A 23145-nucleotide genomic window follows, 5' to 3' on the forward strand; every position below is an offset into this window, starting at 1 on the left:
AAGAATTTCATGTTTTCCAGACGAATTGATGTTTTTGTTTACCAGTTTGTTTACGGCTACTACGCAAGAAGCCAGTTCAACGGGTTAAAAAGGACCCTCATATTATTTTTTGATGTTACAAAAGATTTCCATATTCATACATGCATACACATTCGTTTATCTTTGATTGAAAACCAAACTTTTGAACAAAGAAATTCATTATCGAAATTAAATATAAGTATTACGTCTATGTTTTGATTGACGTGTAACTTTTGCACGAATTGTAATTCATGTTTCACTCTTATTACATTTTATTCGACAAAGGGAGTTTTCAGAGCTGCTATTACAATTTTCCCGGTCAGCACGCGAATATAAATTGGTGCCTGCTCACAAAGCTACCTATACTTTTGTTTTCTTTCTCTATTTTTTTCTTTGGGTAAATTTATGCACACTTTCAACGTACTGAACAATACAAACAAAATGAACAATGTCGAGTACATAAATTAATTCGTCATCAGGAAATTGAACAACCATAAAGTTGAGCAGGTGATATAAGTACAAACGTTCTCCGAAATTGTGTAATAAATTGTATATTACCTAAAAGTAATAAAAAGTTTTATATTCTTGCAATAAAGCAAATACTGCAACAGGACATGGAAGTTATAAAAACAATCAATAAGTGGATGCAAGAGCAAAAGGAATTAACACTAATTCAACTAGTGATAAGCAAAGCAAGACTAAGCCCAAAATTATCCCTGTATTCGGTATTCGTCTTCGATTTGCTTGGTCTCTTGCAGGGATGTTACGGAGCTTCGACTCCGGTTCCGTTAAGTCGGAACTTCCGATTATTATTACACCTTCGGTTCCGACTTCGGCTCCGACACTTTTAAATCGAAGGTTTTAATCGGAGGTCGAAGCATAACATAGCGGCGGCGCGGCGGCCTGTGTCGACTGTTATGAACAGGTTCATAGTATGAACTTCATACATGTCGCGCGGGGAATCCCCCCGACTTCCACTACGTGCACTGAGCACTCTATCGTCAATTATTTTTTCATTGTTCGTGTTTTATTTTATAATTAAAATTGAAATGAAAAAAATTTGACTAAATAATGTTTTATTTGTCCTTCTCTCTCATGCCACCACTTCTGACCCTGCCTCCGACTCTGATTCCGACTCCGATAAAGCAAATTTAAAAACTCCGACTCCGCCTTCGGTTCCGATAAAACTACCTCCGTTACATCCCTGGTTTGAATGACCGGTAAGTCAAAAACTCACGATTATAGGGTGCTGTGACATTGAGATTTTTTATCAGGTTGACTCAAAGTTTCGTTATAATCCGTGATTGGAAATTGCTTTTATGGATGAGGCTCATTTTTTGATCGTGAGAGAGAAAATGTTGGAGTTTGCCGTTGGTGAGGCGGTTGTTCCGAAAATTTGATGCTTAAGTACTTGCGATTAGTTAGCTTAAGCCGTATATTCTATATGTATAACAAGTGAATTCAGGTTTAGGATTGGTTCGTGTAGACCATGTTAATGACGTAAATGCAATCTCTCAATAATTTCAGCAAAACGGAATCTTCCACAAAATTTCGGCATAATCTGAGGACTCCGGTTTTTGAAACATTACACAGTCTGTATCTAATTAATTAGAAAATATGGGGAAAATAAGCAATTTGTGAAAAGTTTAACAAAAACAAATATTTTTGAAGACCCTGTCTGTTTACATATAGGCATATTATTCATTGCATATTAAGTACCCTATCCGATTGTTTTACGTGTAATTTCTGTAGTCTTATTTCTTTTTTTTAATTTGCATCTGATTGTCGCAAAAAGGGCCAATTAAAACATACGTTTCAAACGGAGGAAATTATAAACGTTGTGTACATAGACATACAAATGTATCATTAAGGGCGATATGCTTAGGATTGTCAGAGTAATCAAGTACCCTTGAATATATTTGCTGCTAAATTTGCTACCATGTTATGAATTCCATCAATATCTAAGCTTACAGTAGACAAGTACCTATTTGCATACTATATATATATGTATATCATATATATATATATCATACGTATGTATTACATTCTATGTACTGTATATCACAGAAAAATACAGAGCAAAGGAAGCCAGGCAATATTAATAAGTTAAGTTAGTATAGGTATTTGTTTCTATTAATTAATAAATTAAATTGTAAACTTTAAAGAGAACGTGTTCTTGTGTACTTCTGATTAACTGCTATTTGTATTGACAACAAATTAAACACGTTTACAATTAACTTGCAATTTTCTAAACTACTTTTCAACAAAAATACATCGAACAGTTTACGGCTTAAACGGCTTTCGAATAGAGAGAAACTATATACGATAGACATAAAACCTTTAATAAATATTAAATATTTTTAAATTTTCGTATAGTACGTTTAGGCCAGTTTAAAGGTTTACCTTATACTCTTAAAACATTCCTAAGAGAGCCTTTATATGGAAATATAACGAAGGACCGTGCCAGGTTGTCATGAGAGGAATACCTTCAAAACGCTATCCGAGATAAATTTAGTAAGATTAATCTTCACCGGAGGGTACTTAAGCCCATGAAATTAAATTTGACGGAGATAGAGACGTAGAAGTCAAACTCTTAACGTTGACATTTTGGCTTTTATTAGGAAATGTTAAGAGACTTCTATCGGTTTTAGGTGCACGAAATACATTTTGATATACTTTGGTACGTATATTGTTCACTGCCATCTTATATTGTTACATTGTTACGAAAGTTAATCAAATTATTGTTGCCACTGTAGCCATTACCAATTGTATGCACTGATTGAATATTTTATGGCGTAATAGAAAAGACTCTAGCTGGGCGATTCCATTTTGGTTGTCTTGCTTGCGCATGTGTATTGTCACTACTATCTATTGGCCGTGTTCGTTACGGTAATTTTCCATTCAAAGTGATGTGATCGCGCATGCGCAATAACTTTTTCATGGAATAAGCATGCTCAAAATTAATAAATTTTGTTGTGGCGTCAATAATAATAACTTTTTTTAGTTTTAAGCATGCGCGAGTACATCACTTTGAGTAGAAAATCTCAGTAACGAACACGACCATTATGGTCATAGAAACACCGCTTTGGCAATACCACAGTCACAGCCATCTTTATCTAACAAGCCGTGAGGTAGGAAATCTGGCAACATAGCGAGCGAGTCTACTAGGAGTTACGAGAAGGATGCATATACTTCAAGACTTCCGCGAACTTATTCATATATTTACATGTGCTGTGTGAAAATCTAATGTTTTTTTTTCTGTTAAAAGCTGTTTATATTGTTGACTTGTGCTAATTTAAACATTAAGTGAATAAGTCACTTGTTTAGTGTGAGTGTAGTTTTTCGTATCTAGTGATAATCATTTTCTTGTAGTTTTGAGAAGCAGTAAGTTTTAACATAAAAATTGTACTTCCTTGTAGGTATAAAAATGCCGCGCACTTGTTGTCTTCTTGGATGCAAATCCAATTATAATAGTATATTGAAAGCAGGAGAAACATTAGTTACTACTTCATGTTTCCCTAATGATCAAATTTTAAAGGAAAATGGTTAAAAGCAATTTCCTGAAAAAATTTGTATTTTACATTTTGAATAAAGTGTTGTTATTAAAATTGATAAACTTCTTCATGTAATAGCAATTTCCCAGAAATTCCCATAAGGCCAAATCTAAAATTAAATTCTGTACCTTGAATTTTTTCAAATTTACTTTAAAGTTATTTCACTAAACATAAAGTTTCTATAGGAAAAAATCTGGAAGAGAGAAAGAAAGTTTAACAGAAAAGATACGAACATTTAATAGGTACATTTGGTAAGGAAGAGTTAATAAGTAATTTTGATGGCTTGGCTAATAATTATGAATCAAAAATTTATTTTTATACTTTAAATTTAATGATTGTCTTGAAGTAATGAAATGAAATTTCAATAAGTGCTGGTATAAGAGTAATAGTTTATGTAAAGGGATCCCAACTATTATAATTTTTGAGTTTACCATCTAAAAGATATTTACAATATTTGCTATTTTATTTTTATGTAACTCTATTTAATACTGGCAATAACGATTTATCTTCTACTGGTCATTACTTACATCAAATTTCTAACTCATTTTCAGCAAAAGATAAAATTGTAGTAGGTATTGAAATGATGAAATTTATGTTTCTCAGAAATTGCCTTATGGAAATAAAAAAATAATGGGTGCAGCTTCTAATGAAAATAATTCAGCTAAAACAGTTCTGATGAGCATTTATGGTTTGTTCTGCGTTTGGCAATTCTTGTGAAGTTGCTAATAAGTGTTCAAAACATTTAATTATATACAATGTACTAACTTCTTTTTATTATTTCCTGTGTTTACGTATAGTTTGCAAAATTCAAAATTGAATTAAGTATTCTAATGTTATGGTATGTCAGTCGTGAACTCTCCAAGTAGACTTGCATGGCCGACAATTTGCGACGTTGCCACATACTCGTTCATGAATTGTAAGAAAAAGGTGGCTGTGTCACAATATGAAGATTCTATACAGTAGATCCATTTCCCAGTCACGCCCATACATCTGTTTTCTTTCGACGCTTTACCACTTCGTCGACGAGTTACCTGCTAAGTAGAGGCTGGGTTGTACAGGGTGTCATCGTAAAACCACAGTAGAAATATATTTTGTATAGAAACACTTCGGCATATGACAGTTCAGCTCATATGAAGTCAATTTATAAGTGAAGTAGTGAACCTACTGTATAGAATCTTTATACTCAATGTAATCTTACGAGAAGTAGCGTGGTGGTTCAGTGTGCTATCGATGGTCAGTTGGTAGTCCGGTGTCTCGGGTTCTATTCGCAGTCGAATGTGTGTCGTTTTTTAAATTTGTTTATTTATTTTGACTAATTGTTTTTATGGATATGTTTCGGATCAAATTGTTTTTATTTGATACTTCCAGCATAGTCTAACGGTTTATGTTATGGTTTTATGACTGTAATAAATACAGATAATACGTATGCACAAGCAAGACAGCCAATAAATTCCATAAAAACTGTTAAAAACATTTTTTTTATATATACAAACATTACTTGATATTTCCCGAATGGTTTGCTTGTTTACAAAAATATAAATTAATTTCGATAGCGAACTGTTGTGAAGTATATATGTAATCGAATATAGTAAAAGTACAATTTCTTATAAGAAAATACGTAAAATGGCTTAAAATAAAGTGATTAATATCTGGTCGCAGAGGTGTCCAGGGCGACAGAAATTTGATCAATGTTCATCTTACTAGTAAAAAATCATACGTACCTAAGTATATCGATCAATATATACCGAAACTTATTAAAACCGATATAAGTCTCTTAGATATTTCCCCAAATTAAGCAGTTTTATAAAATGCAGAAAGCATCAAAGGAGAAGTTTCAGTACGTTGTGTTGGAGTATAAGATAACCTTTCTCACATCCATCATTGTGTGTTGTTAGTCTCCATAAGTACTTTTTATGCAACAGATTTCGAACAATATTGAAGGAAATTTCTATGAAAACAAAGTACTTGCGAAGCCTGTGATCATAAACATACATAATTTATTTTTCAAGAATTTATACCGGGGTTTTTGGTAATTTCCTTCTCGTCGGTGATGATGGTGTTTTTTCGTTTTCTCCATCTGCAAAAATATTGAGATAAAGAAAGGAAAACCCTCGATAGTTACACTGAAAATAAATTGATTATGTATTATAATTTGAACACATAGCTATATTATATATCAGTAGCATAAAATATAAAACAAAAACAGTTTGAAACAGATAAACCCAACGAACTAAAATTTTACTAATCCTTTTCGTTCTTTGCAGAGAAAACATTATCAATTAAAGAGAACATATAGTAGACGAAATGTATAATCTCCGAATTTTTTTGGTTACACAAAAGAGCTACAGAAAATGCATTAAATACAATTTTTATAAATCTAGAATCTACTAATTTTTAATAACAGCTAACTTCTGATTATGCTGGAAATAGTTGGGCTTAATGACCGGCTTTGATATTTTTAACAAGTTGTGTACCTTTAGTAAAATGTTTTTCTGCATTGAGAATTTCGTCGTACATTTGACGCAAAAACAATGTAAAGTGCTGTAAAAAATATAATGGACAAAATGTATTTCATTTGTATGCCGAGAATTCCCATTTCATAGAAAACATTGTTGAAGATAATCATTTGCAACACTTTTTATTTAATTCAAGTAAATACCTCGACTCTATTTTAACGATCTATCTCCGTACATCTCGTTCGCTGTAGAATTGTAAACTTTAAAAATAAGAGGGCACCATGATTTAAAATGTAATAAGAACAAATTAAAACGAATTACTGCGTGATTTAGCTTCCTAAAAACAAGAACTGTCCATACTAGATGCATGTATGCTACGGTGAAGAAACTCATAAAGTATTTGTATTTCATTTACTTAACAATTTTTTTAAATGTTAAAGGATAAAAAAGGGGTTAATAGTTGGACATATTGGGCTAATCAATATAATTAAAGTAAAATGTAAAAAAAGTGCTCACCGACATGAAGACCAACAATTAGACCGGCGTCTGATACTTTTCTGGTCCCCATGCCGGTTCCCATGTTGCTGGGCGGTTGTGGTGGTATGGGATCGTCGAGAATGTCACACATTCGTAAATCGGTGGCATGTTCAGTCAGTAGCTCCACAACATCGCCCGTTCGATCCATTATGGCACACACTTCTTCAAAAGAGCGGTCTATTAAAGACACTCCGCCCCATTCGAGAACTTTATCTCCTTGTTGAAGACCACCTTTTTCAGCTGGCCCTCCAGGTACTGTCCATACTATATAGGCAAACAAACGTCCATCAGCTCCACTTTTGCCTCCTACCACTCTCATGCCAAATCCTCGCGCTGAAAATAAATTTGCCTTTTCAAGAACGACCTTTAAATTTGGTTTTTTAAGATATCGCTAGTAACAAAGAAGACCAGAGTCTCCAGCTCCCAGAGTTCTGGAGTCTTTCTAGAACAAGTCCAGCCGCTATAAATATGTAGTTGCCGCAAGTTTGGGACAGGTTGTAGAGGACTGACTTATAAATTTAGCTTATTAGAGGAGAAATTCAATTCTCTATACTTTCAGAGTTCTTGAAAGTTGTAATAAAGTCTAAATAAACTTGTGGTAGAATAATAATTAAAACGTTTTGCGTGTATAATGGTAAGTATTGTCAGGTATAGGCAACCCATCTTACGTCAAGAGCCCTACAGTGGCCTGTATCTCGGTAGTAACAAAGAAGACTAGAGTCTCCAGTTCCCAGAGTTCTGGAATCTTTCTAGAACAAGTCCAGTCACTATAAGTATTTAGTTGTTGGAAGGTTGGGACAGGTTGAAGAGGACTTGAATTATAGGTCCTATAAAGGCCTGAGGTAGAGAAGTTTTAGTTGGTAGAGGCTCCTCGGAGTGAATCCAACACTACCCAGTCGTACGGTCGGCTGGGTATCTTTTGCTTTTCCTCTCTTCCACGAAAATAAGAAAAAGGGGGTTGGTACAGTACAGTTCGAGTTCTAATTATAAGGTGATAGAAGGCGAATTAAGAAGAGAGAAGAAGCGATAACATATGTGGTACAGTAGTGAACGAGTAATTAATTAATAATAGATATTTTGACACTTTCATTGCCAAACTAAAAATTTAGGATTTTGTGAGATGGCCACTTCCTAATGGCCAACATATACTGTTTGAGGTGGTCGCTTTTTCTACCGCACATAGAAAACTGTATGAGACTCAACGCGAAGTCGTGTGATCGGCCATGTAGTAAAGTTTCCGTAAATTCGAAATGCTCGTGATCAATATGGTGCATTCCTACAAAGGAGATGTTTACAAAATATATGACGTCCTGGCCAAAATTTTGTACAGTGTATAGTTCCACGTGGGAAAAGTCGTGGGGCAAATGGTATAAATTAATACACCTATAATATGTTAGTATGTTCGCTCACGAAAATTGCTATAAATGACTAAACTTATTTTGATGAAATTTTTACCACTTCAAAGGATATCAAATTAAATTAAACGCTAGTATACCTACATTATACATTAAATAATTTTATTTAGGAGCTTACTTAAATTACAAGTTCTAGCCCTTTCGCGAAAACCAGGTTCACATCTTTGTGTATATTTGGGAGAGCTAGCCCGGATAATTTTTCCTGTGCCATTGAGACACGCAACCAATATTTTACTCTGCGAAGAGTAGAAAATGATATCTCTGCGGTAGCTACGTTGAGTGGGAGAGATGCTAATATTTGTAAGAAAATTTTTAGGTTAGGGTAGAAATCTTGGTCACATGATTCCATATATGTAATACTCCCATACTTCTAGTGCCCGTACCGAGCGGCATGGCCTAGAGGTTTAAACAGCTGCATAGCATTCGAGAGGACGCCGGTTCGATTCCGGGTCTGTCTGCCTCCGTCCAGGTTTTTCTGTAGTTTTCTTGGATCACTTAAGCAAATGCTGGGGCAGTAATATTATACAGATAATCTTTCATTCTGTTCTGTCTTCATTTCGTTCGTCTCAACTTTCTTACCCGAACCACCACCCACCCATTCCCACGATTCCTGAAAGCAGGCTGAAGAGGGCCTTCCGCCCTACCTTCCAGCGTAGTCCAAAGGGACTGCCCGCCCACCAGCGTTACTGGCTGGTGGGAATGAAACACCCAAAAGTTTTTTTTTCTACTGCCGTAAGTGGAAGTGTCACGGAGTAAGTGAGACAACAAACGACGACTTCTGTCTCTTTTTAGATTACTCGACCCGTTGTGCGCAATCGTCACGATTCTGGTGAGGTAAATGATGCGCGCTTATACGCATGTTCAATTGTCGAGCATGCGCGTAATACTCGAAGTAATCACGAGAGAGACAGACGCATATATGTCTGCACCGTTGGATCGTTATCTTTTTCTAGACCCCAACTAGCAATATAGGAGTATTACATATGTGCATGATTCAATGAGATAAGCTACCGTCTCTGGTATTGCAGAATTGTTTTCTAATGCAAGTATTCATGTACCTACCAAAAAGAAATAGATAATATGATGCTAAAAATGTGGCAAATATGACAGTAGCAGTCATTCATTCGGGTGATAACTTGTAGTAGCAGGTTGTTCTTGCTACATGAAGCATGCGGCAGCTACTCGTTTCCCGGCGCAAACTTTTAACTTCTGTAGCTGGCCAATGTATGAAATGGGATGACATTGACACCTTTCAAAAACGGTAGACCAGAAGATTTCGGAGATGGAATATTTTATTTAACTAAGGGTTTCTATGGGAATCATTCATTTAACTTAAAATCACCATATCAACATAAACACAGACTCGCTCTAGTTGGTAAGGACAGCGCTACTAGCATGGTATAGCAAAAGGGGATACATTCCAATCCGTAAATCTCTTTTGCAATAACTGATCTTTTTAATAATTTTGCTTCTCAAATAGTTGAGGCTCAGGCGACGCATAAGAATAGTTATTTCAAATGTATGCCACGTTTTGGTTTTCGAGTTTTCTGGACGCTGTTTTCGGAAGTTTTTTTGCCGACGTTTCGCCTGCAGCTGTTATAACATTTTCAAGTGTCGGGCGGTTTTTATGTCTGTCTACGCAAAATTATGTTGTATCGTGCAAATATAACTGATTAATGTCCACATTGTAATTAATTCAATATCTGTTGGTTTAGAGTCCTTTTCAATCGAAAATAAAGTATAATTTATCCATAAACTTAAAAATATCATCTTAAACCCAGGTAAAAGTTTAATTTTTTTGTTTGCTAGCGTACCTATCCTCCAAACTTGGGAATATTTAAAAACACTTCTAAGTAATAACAACAATGCTTAAGAAAAAAGAAGTCTCATTTGATTGCAACTATTGCCTTCAACACAAAATGGTTGCTTTTAACTTCCTCATTAACAGATCAATAAAATTCCCCTTGAATAATACTAGGTTCAATAGCGAGCTATTGAACGTTAAAGGTATTTCGTATTTTAACGGCTTCCTTTCCGAAATTGTCAATAATATACTAATAAAAATACAACTTAGGACCTACATAAAAAATTCTACGTCTTTATCTAAACCATCAGATCATAAACAAAGTTTTTCAAGTTACCTTTCCATCACATTTTAACAGGATTTAATAAGATTTTTAAAGAATTTGGATTTACACAAGTATTTACGTAAAACCAATAATAGTCTCAAAAACTTCTTAGGAAACACGAAAGAAGAAGAAGAACGTAGATTAAAGACAGGAATTTATGAAATTAAATGCAAAGGTTGTGATTTAAAATACGTTGGATAGACTAAAAGGGCCATTACAAGTAGGTATAAAGAAAGTATATACAGTCCATTTCAGATTTAATAGGTTATCCGTAGCCCAACATATTTGTAACACAACCCCCCCCCCCTGTAGGCTCTTAGAGCTTAAAATTAATAAAAGAGCTCTCTTGCAAGTCGGGACATGATGCGTATCAAAGCTTATATATTTGGGTTTAGAAGAAACAGAGGAACGTGGGAGCCCATTATAGCTTTACGGGTAACAAATAGAGAAAACGATAGATAAAAGAAAGAGTGCGTACATAGGATTTGTAGATTTAGAAAAAACTTTTGACAGTGTTAAATGGGACAAGATGTTAAATATACTTAAAATAGATGAGTGATACTTAGTTTGTATATAAAGAGCAACAGGCAGTTTTAGAGCTAGAGCAACAACGTGGAGAAGTAAATATTAGGAAGAAAGTCAGACAGGGATGTACACTGTCACCGCTACTTTTTAATCTATGCATCGAAGACGCGATCTACATCATTAAAGACAGTACAACTGTAGGGATAGATTTAAAAGGAGCAAAATAATAAAATAATTCGAAGTGGTCTGTATTCTGTCGAAACTGCAAGTAGATATCCATATATATAAATGGACCTTGTTGGAGCATACCTAATCCTAAAATGTAGCATCGTACTACAGATGGCATTTACTGCGCCATTTGTGGTATTTTCTAAAACGCGCTGTTAAGGCGGCAGGTAAAAGTTGGTCTGTGTTCAGTTGGAGCTGCCTGCGACGCGCAGATGAGTTCCAAAAAGATCGAAATCCCGATCCACATCTGACAGTTTCGACAAAATACAGACCACAGTTAACCATTTTAAAAATGCTAACATTGTAATAAAACGCGTGCCTTATCAGTAGTAAACGGCTGGCAAACCCACGCCATCCGTTCCTTTTTAATTAATCAGCAGTGATGCAAGTTTTCTTTAAACAATCAATAACTTCGATCGTGGAGTTACAAAAAGTCTTTCAAACGACTAGGTCGGTCAATTATCGTGTTAATAGTTAACGCACATGGTGTATCGCTATTTTCCGTAAGGCGTAACTCCTATTCCTTTAAGCAACAAAACCCTCCAAATTTAAGAACAAATTAAACACATTAATAATTAATCAATAATAAAGAAAGTAAGTGTTCAAAAGTGTTTTTTTTAAAAAGCTTAAGGAATAGCACCGGCCTTTAACTCCACTTCGAATTATTTTATTCGATTATGGTAACGTGCCTACCACGTTGAGGTGAGCTACGCCGGGATTCGTTTCAGCAAGTAGATATCCATATACGTATATAAATGGACCTTGTTGGAGCATATGTAATCCTAAAATGTAGCATCGTACTACAGATGGCGTTTACTGCGCCATTTGTAGTATTTACCAAAAGATTAGTATGCTTAAATTTACAGACGATGGGAGGAGGAATCAGAGGTAGTTTTAAATAAAATGGAAGCAGTATTGACAAAACCTTTCTCCCACTTCCACCCACCCTTTATCTTACTTATAAAATAACTAATTTTTACTAAAGTAAAGGTAGTAACTAGAAGTAGTCTTGCGCTGAAGATACTCATAATGTAAATGAGCGAAACGTGTGTCCGCAGTTTTTAAATATTTGTGGTTATTGGGATAAGTCTTTTATAATTACTTTATTATAATTAATATTAGTATCTAAGCATTCTTCAGTATAACAGTAGCACTTTGATCGAACGCTTATTGTTACCGCCTGCCCACCCAAGAAAGAATCTCCACCCTCTCCCACTATGCCATTATTGTTCTTTGTCTTGTTGGGAGAGGAAGGGTGAGGCAGGATATAAGGGAGCGGAAGCCATTGTGATTGGTAATTTGATAGCCGCGTTTTACAAACGAGAACGTCTCGATGGGTGGATAAAGTTTTTCTTTCAACAGTAGGTAATAATGGTAAGTCAAGATTAATAAATTATAACATTTTCCACAAATTTGAAACATTAATTCATTTTTGGTTTCTCTATAGCAGGTCATTTGAGCATTCTAACTTTTCTTGTGTTTTCTATCAATTTAATTCCGAAATGGAGATTATAAAAGGTACCTACTAGTCTGAAATACGATCTACTAAAAGGTAGTTTTATAATTACTGTAACTGCTCATGAGTTTTGCCAATGAGAAACTATACATATAAATCCCTGTGACTGTATACTGCATACACATTACACAGTCAGACAACTTTTAGTCGCTGTTATACTCAACATCAGTAAAAGAGTAAATAAGTAGGTACAATACAATTTTGTTGGAGTTGTAATCGCAATTCATAAGTAACAGAGAAATATATAAAGACTATTTTTATGGTTGGTAAGTCAGAGAGCTGGGGCTGCAACGTAGAGAAGTAAATATTAGGAAGGGAGTTAGACAGGGATGCATATTGTCACCGCTACTTTTTAATGTATACATCGAAGACGCGATCAACATCATTAAACACAGTACAACTGCAGGGATAGATATAAAGGGGCAGAATATTAGTATGTTTAGATTTGCAGGTGATGTAGCAGTATTAGCATCTAGCAAGGAGGAGTTAGAGATAGCTTTAAATAAAATGGATGCGGAACTGACAAAATAGTACTGCATGAAAACAAAAATACTGGTATGCAAGGGAAGAAAATGTAGGGAAAAAGCGAATATAAAGATAAAAGATGAAAAATTAGAAGAAGTGGTCGATTTTAGGTATCTAGGAAGTCAGATAAGTCAGGACGGAAGGGGTAGTAGAGATATAAATCAGAGGATAGCGCAGGGTCGAGTCGCCTTTAATTAAAAAGAAGTTACTTCTATGCTAGCGAACGGTTAATTTAGAAAAAGGTTGTATGTTTGAAGCGCGGCACTGTACGGGTGCGAAACATGGACGGTGAGCGCTGCAGAAAAGAAAAGGTTACAAGCGTTCGAAATGTGGTGTTACAGGCAAATGATAAATATACCGTGGATAGAGAAGGTTTGAAATGAGAAGGTATTAGAAAGAATAGGAGAACAGAGGACTCTATGGAAGTCAATAAAAAATAGGCGAGATAGGTTAGTAGGACACCTTATCAGACATGAAGGTCCAGTCAGAGACATATTAGAGGCAGGAGTGGGAGTTAAGAGGGGTAGTGATAGACCTAGATTAGATTATTGTTCGCAAATAGTTAAGGATGTGGGTTGTTATAGTTTTAGGGATGTGCGAAGATTATCTCATGATAGGAAAGAGTGGAGGTGCGTGGCAACCAGTCTTAGGACTGACGATCTTCTGATGATGAAGTTAGAAAATTACAATAGAACGGATTAATAACCTTGCTCTGCCATATTTGTGCTACTCATATACTTAACACTTCTATATTGCTAGGAGTTTGCAAAATGATGGCGACCCAAATGATGCAGACATATATACGTCTGTCTCTCTCATATAGAAGTCAAATATTATGCGCATTTCCGAGAATTGTAATAAGCCATTTGTGGGGTGGCAAAGAGGACCCTGGGCTTCGTATGACGCAAATGTAGGGCAAACATGTTTTTTTCGATATTAGATAGAATTAGGTCCACCTTGCAGTAATGCTACATGTCCGAATTTCTATAAAAACGATATATTTTTTATATCCAATGTAGAAAAAGCTGAAATTCGAATGGTCGAACCCTAACAGTTCACTTTATGATAAGAATGAGGGCCGTAATTAAAGTATAAGCTCCCGTGGCACAAAAATGCAGGTAAAAGATGAAATCGTAACAATCGTAGAAAAACATACCAAAAAGCAGAAACAGGATTTTACCTTTATATTATAAACAAGACACTTTTTTATATTCTATTTACATTTAGCACTTCTTAATACTAAAACCCATAAATATCATCAACTAAATGATGCACAGTTATCGAAACTTTAAAACAATGCAAAAGTATGGAATGAATACTAGCGACAATAAAATACTAACGATCGGGAATGTGATGGTATAATCTATTTGAACAACCGCAATATTTACTATTCTTCATAAATTCTGAGATGGATTCTCAAAATCTCCGTCCCTATGTTTACGTAAACATTGGTACCTGCATATTTTTTTAAAATCTTTTGATCGTTCACCATAAAACACCGCGTTAGAGCGAGTGAGCAATATTAATTATTTTGAGGAATTCCTGAACTTGTTTTTCGGTTTCGAACATAGATAATTAGGGTTGCCATATTTGTTCAAATCAGAATCTAATAAATTTTACAGACAAATCAGAAAAAAAAAATAAATATTGCTAACGTAATCATCAACCTGACCCCCTGTCCCATGTCATTAAAAATAAAATTAAAGCAAAGACCCCCAGTTTCCTTTGGTGTTTACGTAAAATCGAATAGCCCTATACCTAGGTATGTAACGGTAATGAGTAGAGCAACTGCTGCAATTTATTAACTTCCCACTTACAGGGACGTTTCGACAATGAATTCGAAAAATCAGAATCGTACTTTTCAACATATTTTTTAATTTGAAGGTCACACTATCGTTGCTAGATAATTTGGAGATGAAGCATAAGTAGTAATATCAACATGATCTGAAGAAAGAAATCATTACATTAATTTCACAGTACAGTAATAGCACCTTATTTGCTATTGTACTGACTGATCAAATCTAAATAGCACTTAATACATTTATTAATTAAATATATATTTTTGTGTACACTTTTCACTTCAATCCCGGCCAATTTAAATAAAAGATCTTACATAATTGTGAAAATAGGAAGGGCGGCAAATTTAGGCTTGGTTCCGGGAGGCAGAAATTCACGCTACGCCACTGCTTGGGTGCGTAAAATTATTTACGAGCTTCTGTACAATGCTGAAACAATCGCACATTAACATCCAATGAAAAACCGCTTTGCATAAGACATTGGTCTATTAGAAATATGAAAAATGAATCGCATTACNTAGTAATAATTTTATAAAACGAAACTTTGTCGAATGCTGCTGAAACATCTAAGGCTGGTTTTGAATAAATAGTACATGTGTTTGGATAAAATTAAAGGAGACAACGTAGAAGAACTTTTGTTTTATTTATTATAATTTGGAAAAACTTAAAACAGGCACGTTAACTTTTTATATTAGATTGTACTGAAAATTTTGCTAGTCGTTTGTCTTGAATATTTTTGCGACGCCGTTGAAATCGTATTTTCAAATTATCTTTGGACGTTGTAGGAATACGCGAAAGCTGTAAATTCCGAGATGTAAACTTTTATTCATAAATGAATTTGAAAGGGATGCTTGAATATGCGAGCGTGTCTCTCATCTGACCTAAATTATCGCAGTTTCGTATTGCCCGTGACCCGAATTTCTTGTTTCTCCGTGAAGAGGTTATCTGAAGGCTTCTAGAATGTTTTAATTCCTGGAAATAATTTTCAGTTCTGTTTAATATTGCTCAAAAATTCTTTCAAATGTAAATGCTTTCCCGAAAGACTTGGTTTTTCAGAATTTATAAAGGCTTATTAGTTCGTTAGTTGAAAAAATTTTCTTTATAGAACCAATATTAAAGTATATTTTCGAGGGAAAATGGGCATGTTGTACGATGTACGTTACATTAAGTTACTCAGTATTTAAGATAAACTAATTTCGTCTGGGTGAAATCATTATTGATTGTTTATAATAAATCAAACTACTATAATCAAGAAACATTAGAAGAAGGTAGTTTAGATAACTTTCAACAATTTCCTATCCACGTCTGTAAAGTTATATCGAAGTCGGTTGAGCTATTTCGAAGTTAAGTCCCTACAGAGAGGCAGACAGATAGTGAGCATTTAAATTAGAAATCGGGTAATGACGCTGGGTACTCGGTAATGCCAAGTAATTTTATCAGAGAAAAAAAATAATTTTAGGTATTTTTTCCTGTGAACAAGAATACATCAGTAGGTATTACAATTTTTGTCGCTAATTGGTATATCAGGTACTGAGCCGCATGGCCTAGAGCAGTGATTCCCAACCGGTGGTTCGCGAACCCCTGGGGGTTCGCAGTGTTTGCAGAGGGGGTTCGCGAAAATAATATTGTAATGGCGGATTTTTTAAAACGCCAATAAAATGCCTGTTTGTTATGAAATTTATGATAAATTTCAATATTTTCATTTCTTTTTTCCTTATTTGTTTTTCAAAATTACTTCATCAATATCAAAATATATCAACAATTTTATACATTAAAATTTATTCCTCTTATTCAAGTAATCAAATACTATTTATTCTCTTTTTATTACAAACATTTATTTATATTTAAAACATTTTATCAATGTGATTCGTATCATGTTCTGCTTTATATTTAAAATCATTGCAGCAGTTTTCCCTTCTGTGTAATATTTTTTTTTACAATACAATTGGAAATAAATATCAAATTAAGGCAGTTTACTACATTTACATCATTTTAGTCTTATTAATGTTTTATTTAAATGTTTCACGATTAATATAATCAATTATTCTGCAATATGAAAAATATATATTCTATCAAATTTTATTGCTTTTTTTACCTGTCATTAACGACTACATAGGGGGTTCGTCAATTTTTTTTGTACCTTTCTTTTGGTTCGCGAGGGAAAAATGGTTGGGAAACACTGGCCTAGAGGTTTAAACCGCTGCTTAGCATTCGAGAGGACGCCGGTTCGATTCCGGGTTTGTCTGCCTTGGTCCAAGTTTTTCTGTGGTTTTCTTGGATCACTTAGGCAAATGCTGGGGCAGCAATACTCCACACATAATCTTTCATTCTCTTTTGTCTTCATTTCGTCCGTCTCATCTTTCTCACTCAAACCACCACCCACCCATTCCCACGATTCCTGAAGTGGGCCTTTCGCCCTATCTTCCGGCATAGTCTAAAGCGATTGCCCTCCCACCAGCATTAGTGGCTGGTGAGAATGAAACATCCAAAATTCTTTTTTAAGTTTATATTGTTTTAAATAATAATTACCTATTAGAAGGGTTTTGTCACCCGTTAGTGTTCATAAATATTGCAGGGCTCGTTTCAACGGTTTCATCTGAATCCTTTCGTTAAAAATCCGCCATCCAAGACTTAAAGTTTCATTGGTTTAGTGTTTAAATGACTTTTTGAATGGAACTTAATGTGGTTTAGGACGTTGGTGAGGATAGTATTTAATGGAAAGCCTACCAGAAAGCAGACATAAACCATTAACCGTTGTATCCAGCAAAATCATTAACCGGTGCAATTCTAATTTAAATAATCATTAAGTTTGTGAAAAGGCAGCTATTGTGAATTTATAGACAAAAACTTCAATTGCATGGGTGAATAGATGTATAAATATTGTCACGTTTAGGCTGCGCACCAAATGTGAAAAACCGTCAAGGGTGCGGCCTATTGTGAGCTGCGGTAGTAACAAAGTTATTTATAGTTAAGAGGCGATAGAAGATCGAAGAAGCGATTCAGTGGACGATATAGTAGTAAGCCAGTTATTAATTATTATTCAAAGTGGTGTTGTTTAAAGATTTATTCGAAAAACAAGTTAGTTATACTGACATTTGGTGTCAGAAGAGGGATAGAAGAATAAAGAAGTTTGAAGAAGATAGAAGATTGAAGAGATAGAAGGAGGAGGTTTCGGAGAATATTCAAGAACGTTCCATTGGGAATCAAATATGATATATAATGATATGATATATATATATATATATACATATATGTATTATTGAAGACCTCCAGAAGAGAGAAGAACGAATTCGCTGTTATCGAAGAATTTCACTTTACAATGACAATCGTGGTACCGAAACTACAGCAGCGTGTGTCTATTGCCACTAAATAAAAGTGATAAAATAAAATAATTTGTAATGAAACATTTTGAATTTTTGTGGATTAAATTCAATACATTGGTTCGATGATTCTGTAACCTACACTCTTAGATAAGTATTGTCGGTGTTGATGCTGTCACCTCCTCGTAGCTTAGGGGTAGAGTAGTGGTGCGTAAAACCAGGAGCCCGGGTTGGATTCCCGGCAAGGGAGTGACGGCAACAATAATTTTTCCTCACTAACATTGAGGTTATCTGTAGTGGGTAAAGTTATTTCAAAAATTAGTTCATTTTAAAGCATTAAAATAACTTGTAAATTTTTTGTAGGATGAATTAATTCCCTTTTCAAGATGACTGCTAAATTGAGAGGGGGATGTTACGAACGCGATAAAGTGAGTTCTATATTCATATATGTCCCTTGAAAGAATATTTAAAGAACCTATACGTAGGCCCTAAATTCGGAGATATATTAGAGAAGGAAGATAGTGTAGAGATAGATGAGTTAGGTTATCCCATAATGAGAGATGAGTTCGATTTAACATTAAGAAACTAAGAATAATTAGACGCCAGGTGTAGATGGGATACAGGGGGAAATTCTAAAACATGCAGGACAAGAGGTTAGAGATCGTATGTTTATGCTAGTTAGTCACATTTATGAGACGGGGAAAGTCCCACAGGATTATGAACGGAACGTAGTAGTAACATTACCTAAGAAGAGGGGCGCGGATAGGTGCGAGACATTTAGAACAATTAGCTTAACTTCCCATGCGTCAAAAATCTTAACTAGAATTGTATAGAGGAGGATGGAAAAAAGGCCAGAAGAATTATTAAGGGAAGATCAATTTGAGTTTAGAAGAAATAGAGGAACACGGGAGGCCATTCTAGCTTAACGTGTAACAATAGAGAAAACGATAGAAAACAGAAAGAGTGCGTACATAGAATTTGTGATTTAGAAAAAGCTTTTGACAATGTTAAATAGGGACAAGATGTTGAATATACTTAAAAATGTAGGGATGAGTTACAAAGATAGAAGGGTGATAGTTAGTTTGTATAAAGAGCAACAGCCGGTTATAGAGATGGGGCTGCAACCAGAGGCAGATTAAATGTCGAGAGCGCTCTAGGCTAGCACCTCATAGGCGCCCCTCTGGCGGTCATATATTTTACAAAATACTTTTTTTTATTAGGTACTTCCTTNTCGGTCTCTTATCGTGTTAATAGTTAACGCACATGGTGTATCGCTATTTTCCGTAAGGCGTAACTCCTATTCCTTTAAGCAACAAAACCCTCCAAATTTAAGAACAAATTCAACACATTAATAATTAATCAATAATAAAGAAAGTAAGTGTTCAAAAGTGTTTTTTTTAAAAAGCTTAAGGAATAGCACCGGCCTTTAACTCCACTTCGAATTATTTTATTCGATTATGGTAACGTGCCTACCACGTTGAGGTGAGCTACGCCGGGATTCGTTTCAGCAAGTAGATATCCATATACGTATATAAATGGACCTTGTTGGAGCATATGTAATCCTAAAATGTAGCATCGTACTACAGATGGCGTTTACTGCGCCATTTGTAGTATTTACCAAAAGATTAGTATGCTTAAATTTACAGACGATGGGAGGAGGAATCAGAGGTAGTTTTAAATAAAATGGAAGCAGTATTGACAAAACCTTTCTCCCACTTCCACCCACCCTTTATCTTACTTATAAAATAACTAATTTTTACTAAAGTAAAGGTAGTAACTAGAAGTAGTCTTGCGCTGAAGATACTCATAATGTAAATGAGCGAAACGTGTGTCCGCAGTTTTTAAATATTTGTGGTTATTGGGATAAGTCTTTTATAATTACTTTATTATAATTAATATTAGTATCTAAGCATTCTTCAGTATAACAGTAGCACTTTGATCGAACGCTTATTGTTACCGCCTGCCCACCCAAGAAAGAATCTCCACCCTCTCCCACTATGCCATTATTGTTCTTTGTCTTGTTGGGAGAGGAAGGGTGAGGCAGGATATAAGGGAGCGGAAGCCATTGTGATTGGTAATTTGATAGCCGCGTTTTACAAACGAGAACGTCTCGATGGGTGGATAAAGTTTTTCTTTCAACAGTAGGTAATAATGGTAAGTCAAGATTAATAAATTATAACATTTTCCACAAATTTGAAACATTAATTCATTTTTGGTTTCTCTATAGCAGGTCATTTGAGCATTCTAACTTTTCTTGTGTTTTCTATCAATTTAATTCCGAAATGGAGATTATAAAAGGTACCTACTAGTCTGAAATACGATCTACTAAAAGGTAGTTTTATAATTACTGTAACTGCTCATGAGTTTTGCCAATGAGAAACTATACATATAAATCCCTGTGACTGTATACTGCATACACATTACACAGTCAGACAACTTTTAGTCGCTGTTATACTCAACATCAGTAAAAGAGTAAATAAGTAGGTACAATACAATTTTGTTGGAGTTGTAATCGCAATTCATAAGTAACAGAGAAATATATAAAGACTATTTTTATGGTTGGTAAGTCAGAGAGCTGGGGCTGCAACGTAGAGAAGTAAATATTAGGAAGGGAGTTAGACAGGGATGCATATTGTCACCGCTACTTTTTAATGTATACATCGAAGACGCGATCAACATCATTAAACACAGTACAACTGCAGGGATAGATATAAAGGGGCAGAATATTAGTATGTTTAGATTTGCAGGTGATGTAGCAGTATTAGCATCTAGCAAGGAGGAGTTAGAGATAGCTTTAAATAAAATGGATGCGGAACTGACAAAATAGTACTGCATGAAAACAAAAATACTGGTATGCAAGGGAAGAAAATGTAGGGAAAAAGCGAATATAAAGATAAAAGATGAAAAATTAGAAGAAGTGGTCGATTTTAGGTATCTAGGAAGTCAGATAAGTCAGGACGGAAGGGGTAGTAGAGATATAAATCAGAGGATAGCGCAGGGTCGAGTCGCCTTTAATTAAAAAGAAGTTACTTCTATGCTAGCGAACGGTTAATTTAGAAAAAGGTTGTATGTTTGAAGCGCGGCACTGTACGGGTGCGAAACATGGACGGTGAGCGCTGCAGAAAAGAAAAGGTTACAAGCGTTCGAAATGTGGTGTTACAGGCAAATGATAAATATACCGTGGATAGAGAAGGTTTGAAATGAGAAGGTATTAGAAAGAATAGGAGAACAGAGGACTCTATGGAAGTCAATAAAAAATAGGCGAGATAGGTTAGTAGGACACCTTATCAGACATGAAGGTCCAGTCAGAGACATATTAGAGGCAGGAGTGGGAGTTAAGAGGGGTAGTGATAGACCTAGATTAGATTATTGTTCGCAAATAGTTAAGGATGTGGGTTGTTATAGTTTTAGGGATGTGCGAAGATTATCTCATGATAGGAAAGAGTGGAGGTGCGTGGCAACCAGTCTTAGGACTGACGATCTTCTGATGATGAAGTTAGAAAATTACAATAGAACGGATTAATAACCTTGCTCTGCCATATTTGTGCTACTCATATACTTAACACTTCTATATTGCTAGGAGTTTGCAAAATGATGGCGACCCAAATGATGCAGACATATATACGTCTGTCTCTCTCATATAGAAGTCAAATATTATGCGCATTTCCGAGAATTGTAATAAGCCATTTGTGGGGTGGCAAAGAGGACCCTGGGCTTCGTATGACGCAAATGTAGGGCAAACATGTTTTTTTCGATATTAGATAGAATTAGGTCCACCTTGCAGTAATGCTACATGTCCGAATTTCTATAAAAACGATATATTTTTTATATCCAATGTAGAAAAAGCTGAAATTCGAATGGTCGAACCCTAACAGTTCACTTTATGATAAGAATGAGGGCCGTAATTAAAGTATAAGCTCCCGTGGCACAAAAATGCAGGTAAAAGATGAAATCGTAACAATCGTAGAAAAACATACCAAAAAGCAGAAACAGGATTTTACCTTTATATTATAAACAAGACACTTTTTTATATTCTATTTACATTTAGCACTTCTTAATACTAAAACCCATAAATATCATCAACTAAATGATGCACAGTTATCGAAACTTTAAAACAATGCAAAAGTATGGAATGAATACTAGCGACAATAAAATACTAACGATCGGGAATGTGATGGTATAATCTATTTGAACAACCGCAATATTTACTATTCTTCATAAATTCTGAGATGGATTCTCAAAATCTCCGTCCCTATGTTTACGTAAACATTGGTACCTGCATATTTTTTTAAAATCTTTTGATCGTTCACCATAAAACACCGCGTTAGAGCGAGTGAGCAATATTAATTATTTTGAGGAATTCCTGAACTTGTTTTTCGGTTTCGAACATAGATAATTAGGGTTGCCATATTTGTTCAAATCAGAATCTAATAAATTTTACAGACAAATCAGAAAAAAAAAATAAATATTGCTAACGTAATCATCAACCTGACCCCCTGTCCCATGTCATTAAAAATAAAATTAAAGCAAAGACCCCCAGTTTCCTTTGGTGTTTACGTAAAATCGAATAGCCCTATACCTAGGTATGTAACGGTAATGAGTAGAGCAACTGCTGCAATTTATTAACTTCCCACTTACAGGGACGTTTCGACAATGAATTCGAAAAATCAGAATCGTACTTTTCAACATATTTTTTAATTTGAAGGTCACACTATCGTTGCTAGATAATTTGGAGATGAAGCATAAGTAGTAATATCAACATGATCTGAAGAAAGAAATCATTACATTAATTTCACAGTACAGTAATAGCACCTTATTTGCTATTGTACTGACTGATCAAATCTAAATAGCACTTAATACATTTATTAATTAAATATATATTTTTGTGTACACTTTTCACTTCAATCCCGGCCAATTTAAATAAAAGATCTTACATAATTGTGAAAATAGGAAGGGCGGCAAATTTAGGCTTGGTTCCGGGAGGCAGAAATTCACGCTACGCCACTGCTTGGGTGCGTAAAATTATTTACGAGCTTCTGTACAATGCTGAAACAATCGCACATTAACATCCAATGAAAAACCGCTTTGCATAAGACATTGGTCTATTAGAAATATGAAAAATGAAT

At 34.9% G+C, this 23145-nt stretch overlaps 1 protein-coding gene across 1 annotated transcript in view; it reads right to left on the reverse strand.

Moving 5' to 3' along the window:
- The window catches only part of LOC108745154 (regulating synaptic membrane exocytosis protein 2), a 100508-nt gene that overhangs the window by 19787 nt on the left and 57576 nt on the right, over positions 1 to 23145 (reverse strand). Inside the window, exons 5-7 of the mRNA XM_025980906.1 lie at positions 9282 to 9290; positions 6545 to 6898; positions 5591 to 5649 (exon numbers count right to left, since the gene is read on the reverse strand). Coding sequence (XP_025836691.1) covers positions 5591 to 5649; positions 6545 to 6898; positions 9282 to 9290 — 422 coding nt within the window. The remainder of the gene's footprint in view (positions 1 to 5590; positions 5650 to 6544; positions 6899 to 9281; positions 9291 to 23145) is intronic.

The sequence above is a fragment of the Agrilus planipennis genome, unplaced genomic scaffold (assembly GCF_000699045.2).
Source record: "Agrilus planipennis isolate EAB-ADULT unplaced genomic scaffold, Apla_2.0 scaffold4, whole genome shotgun sequence".
NCBI lineage: Eukaryota > Metazoa > Arthropoda > Insecta > Coleoptera > Buprestidae > Agrilus > Agrilus planipennis.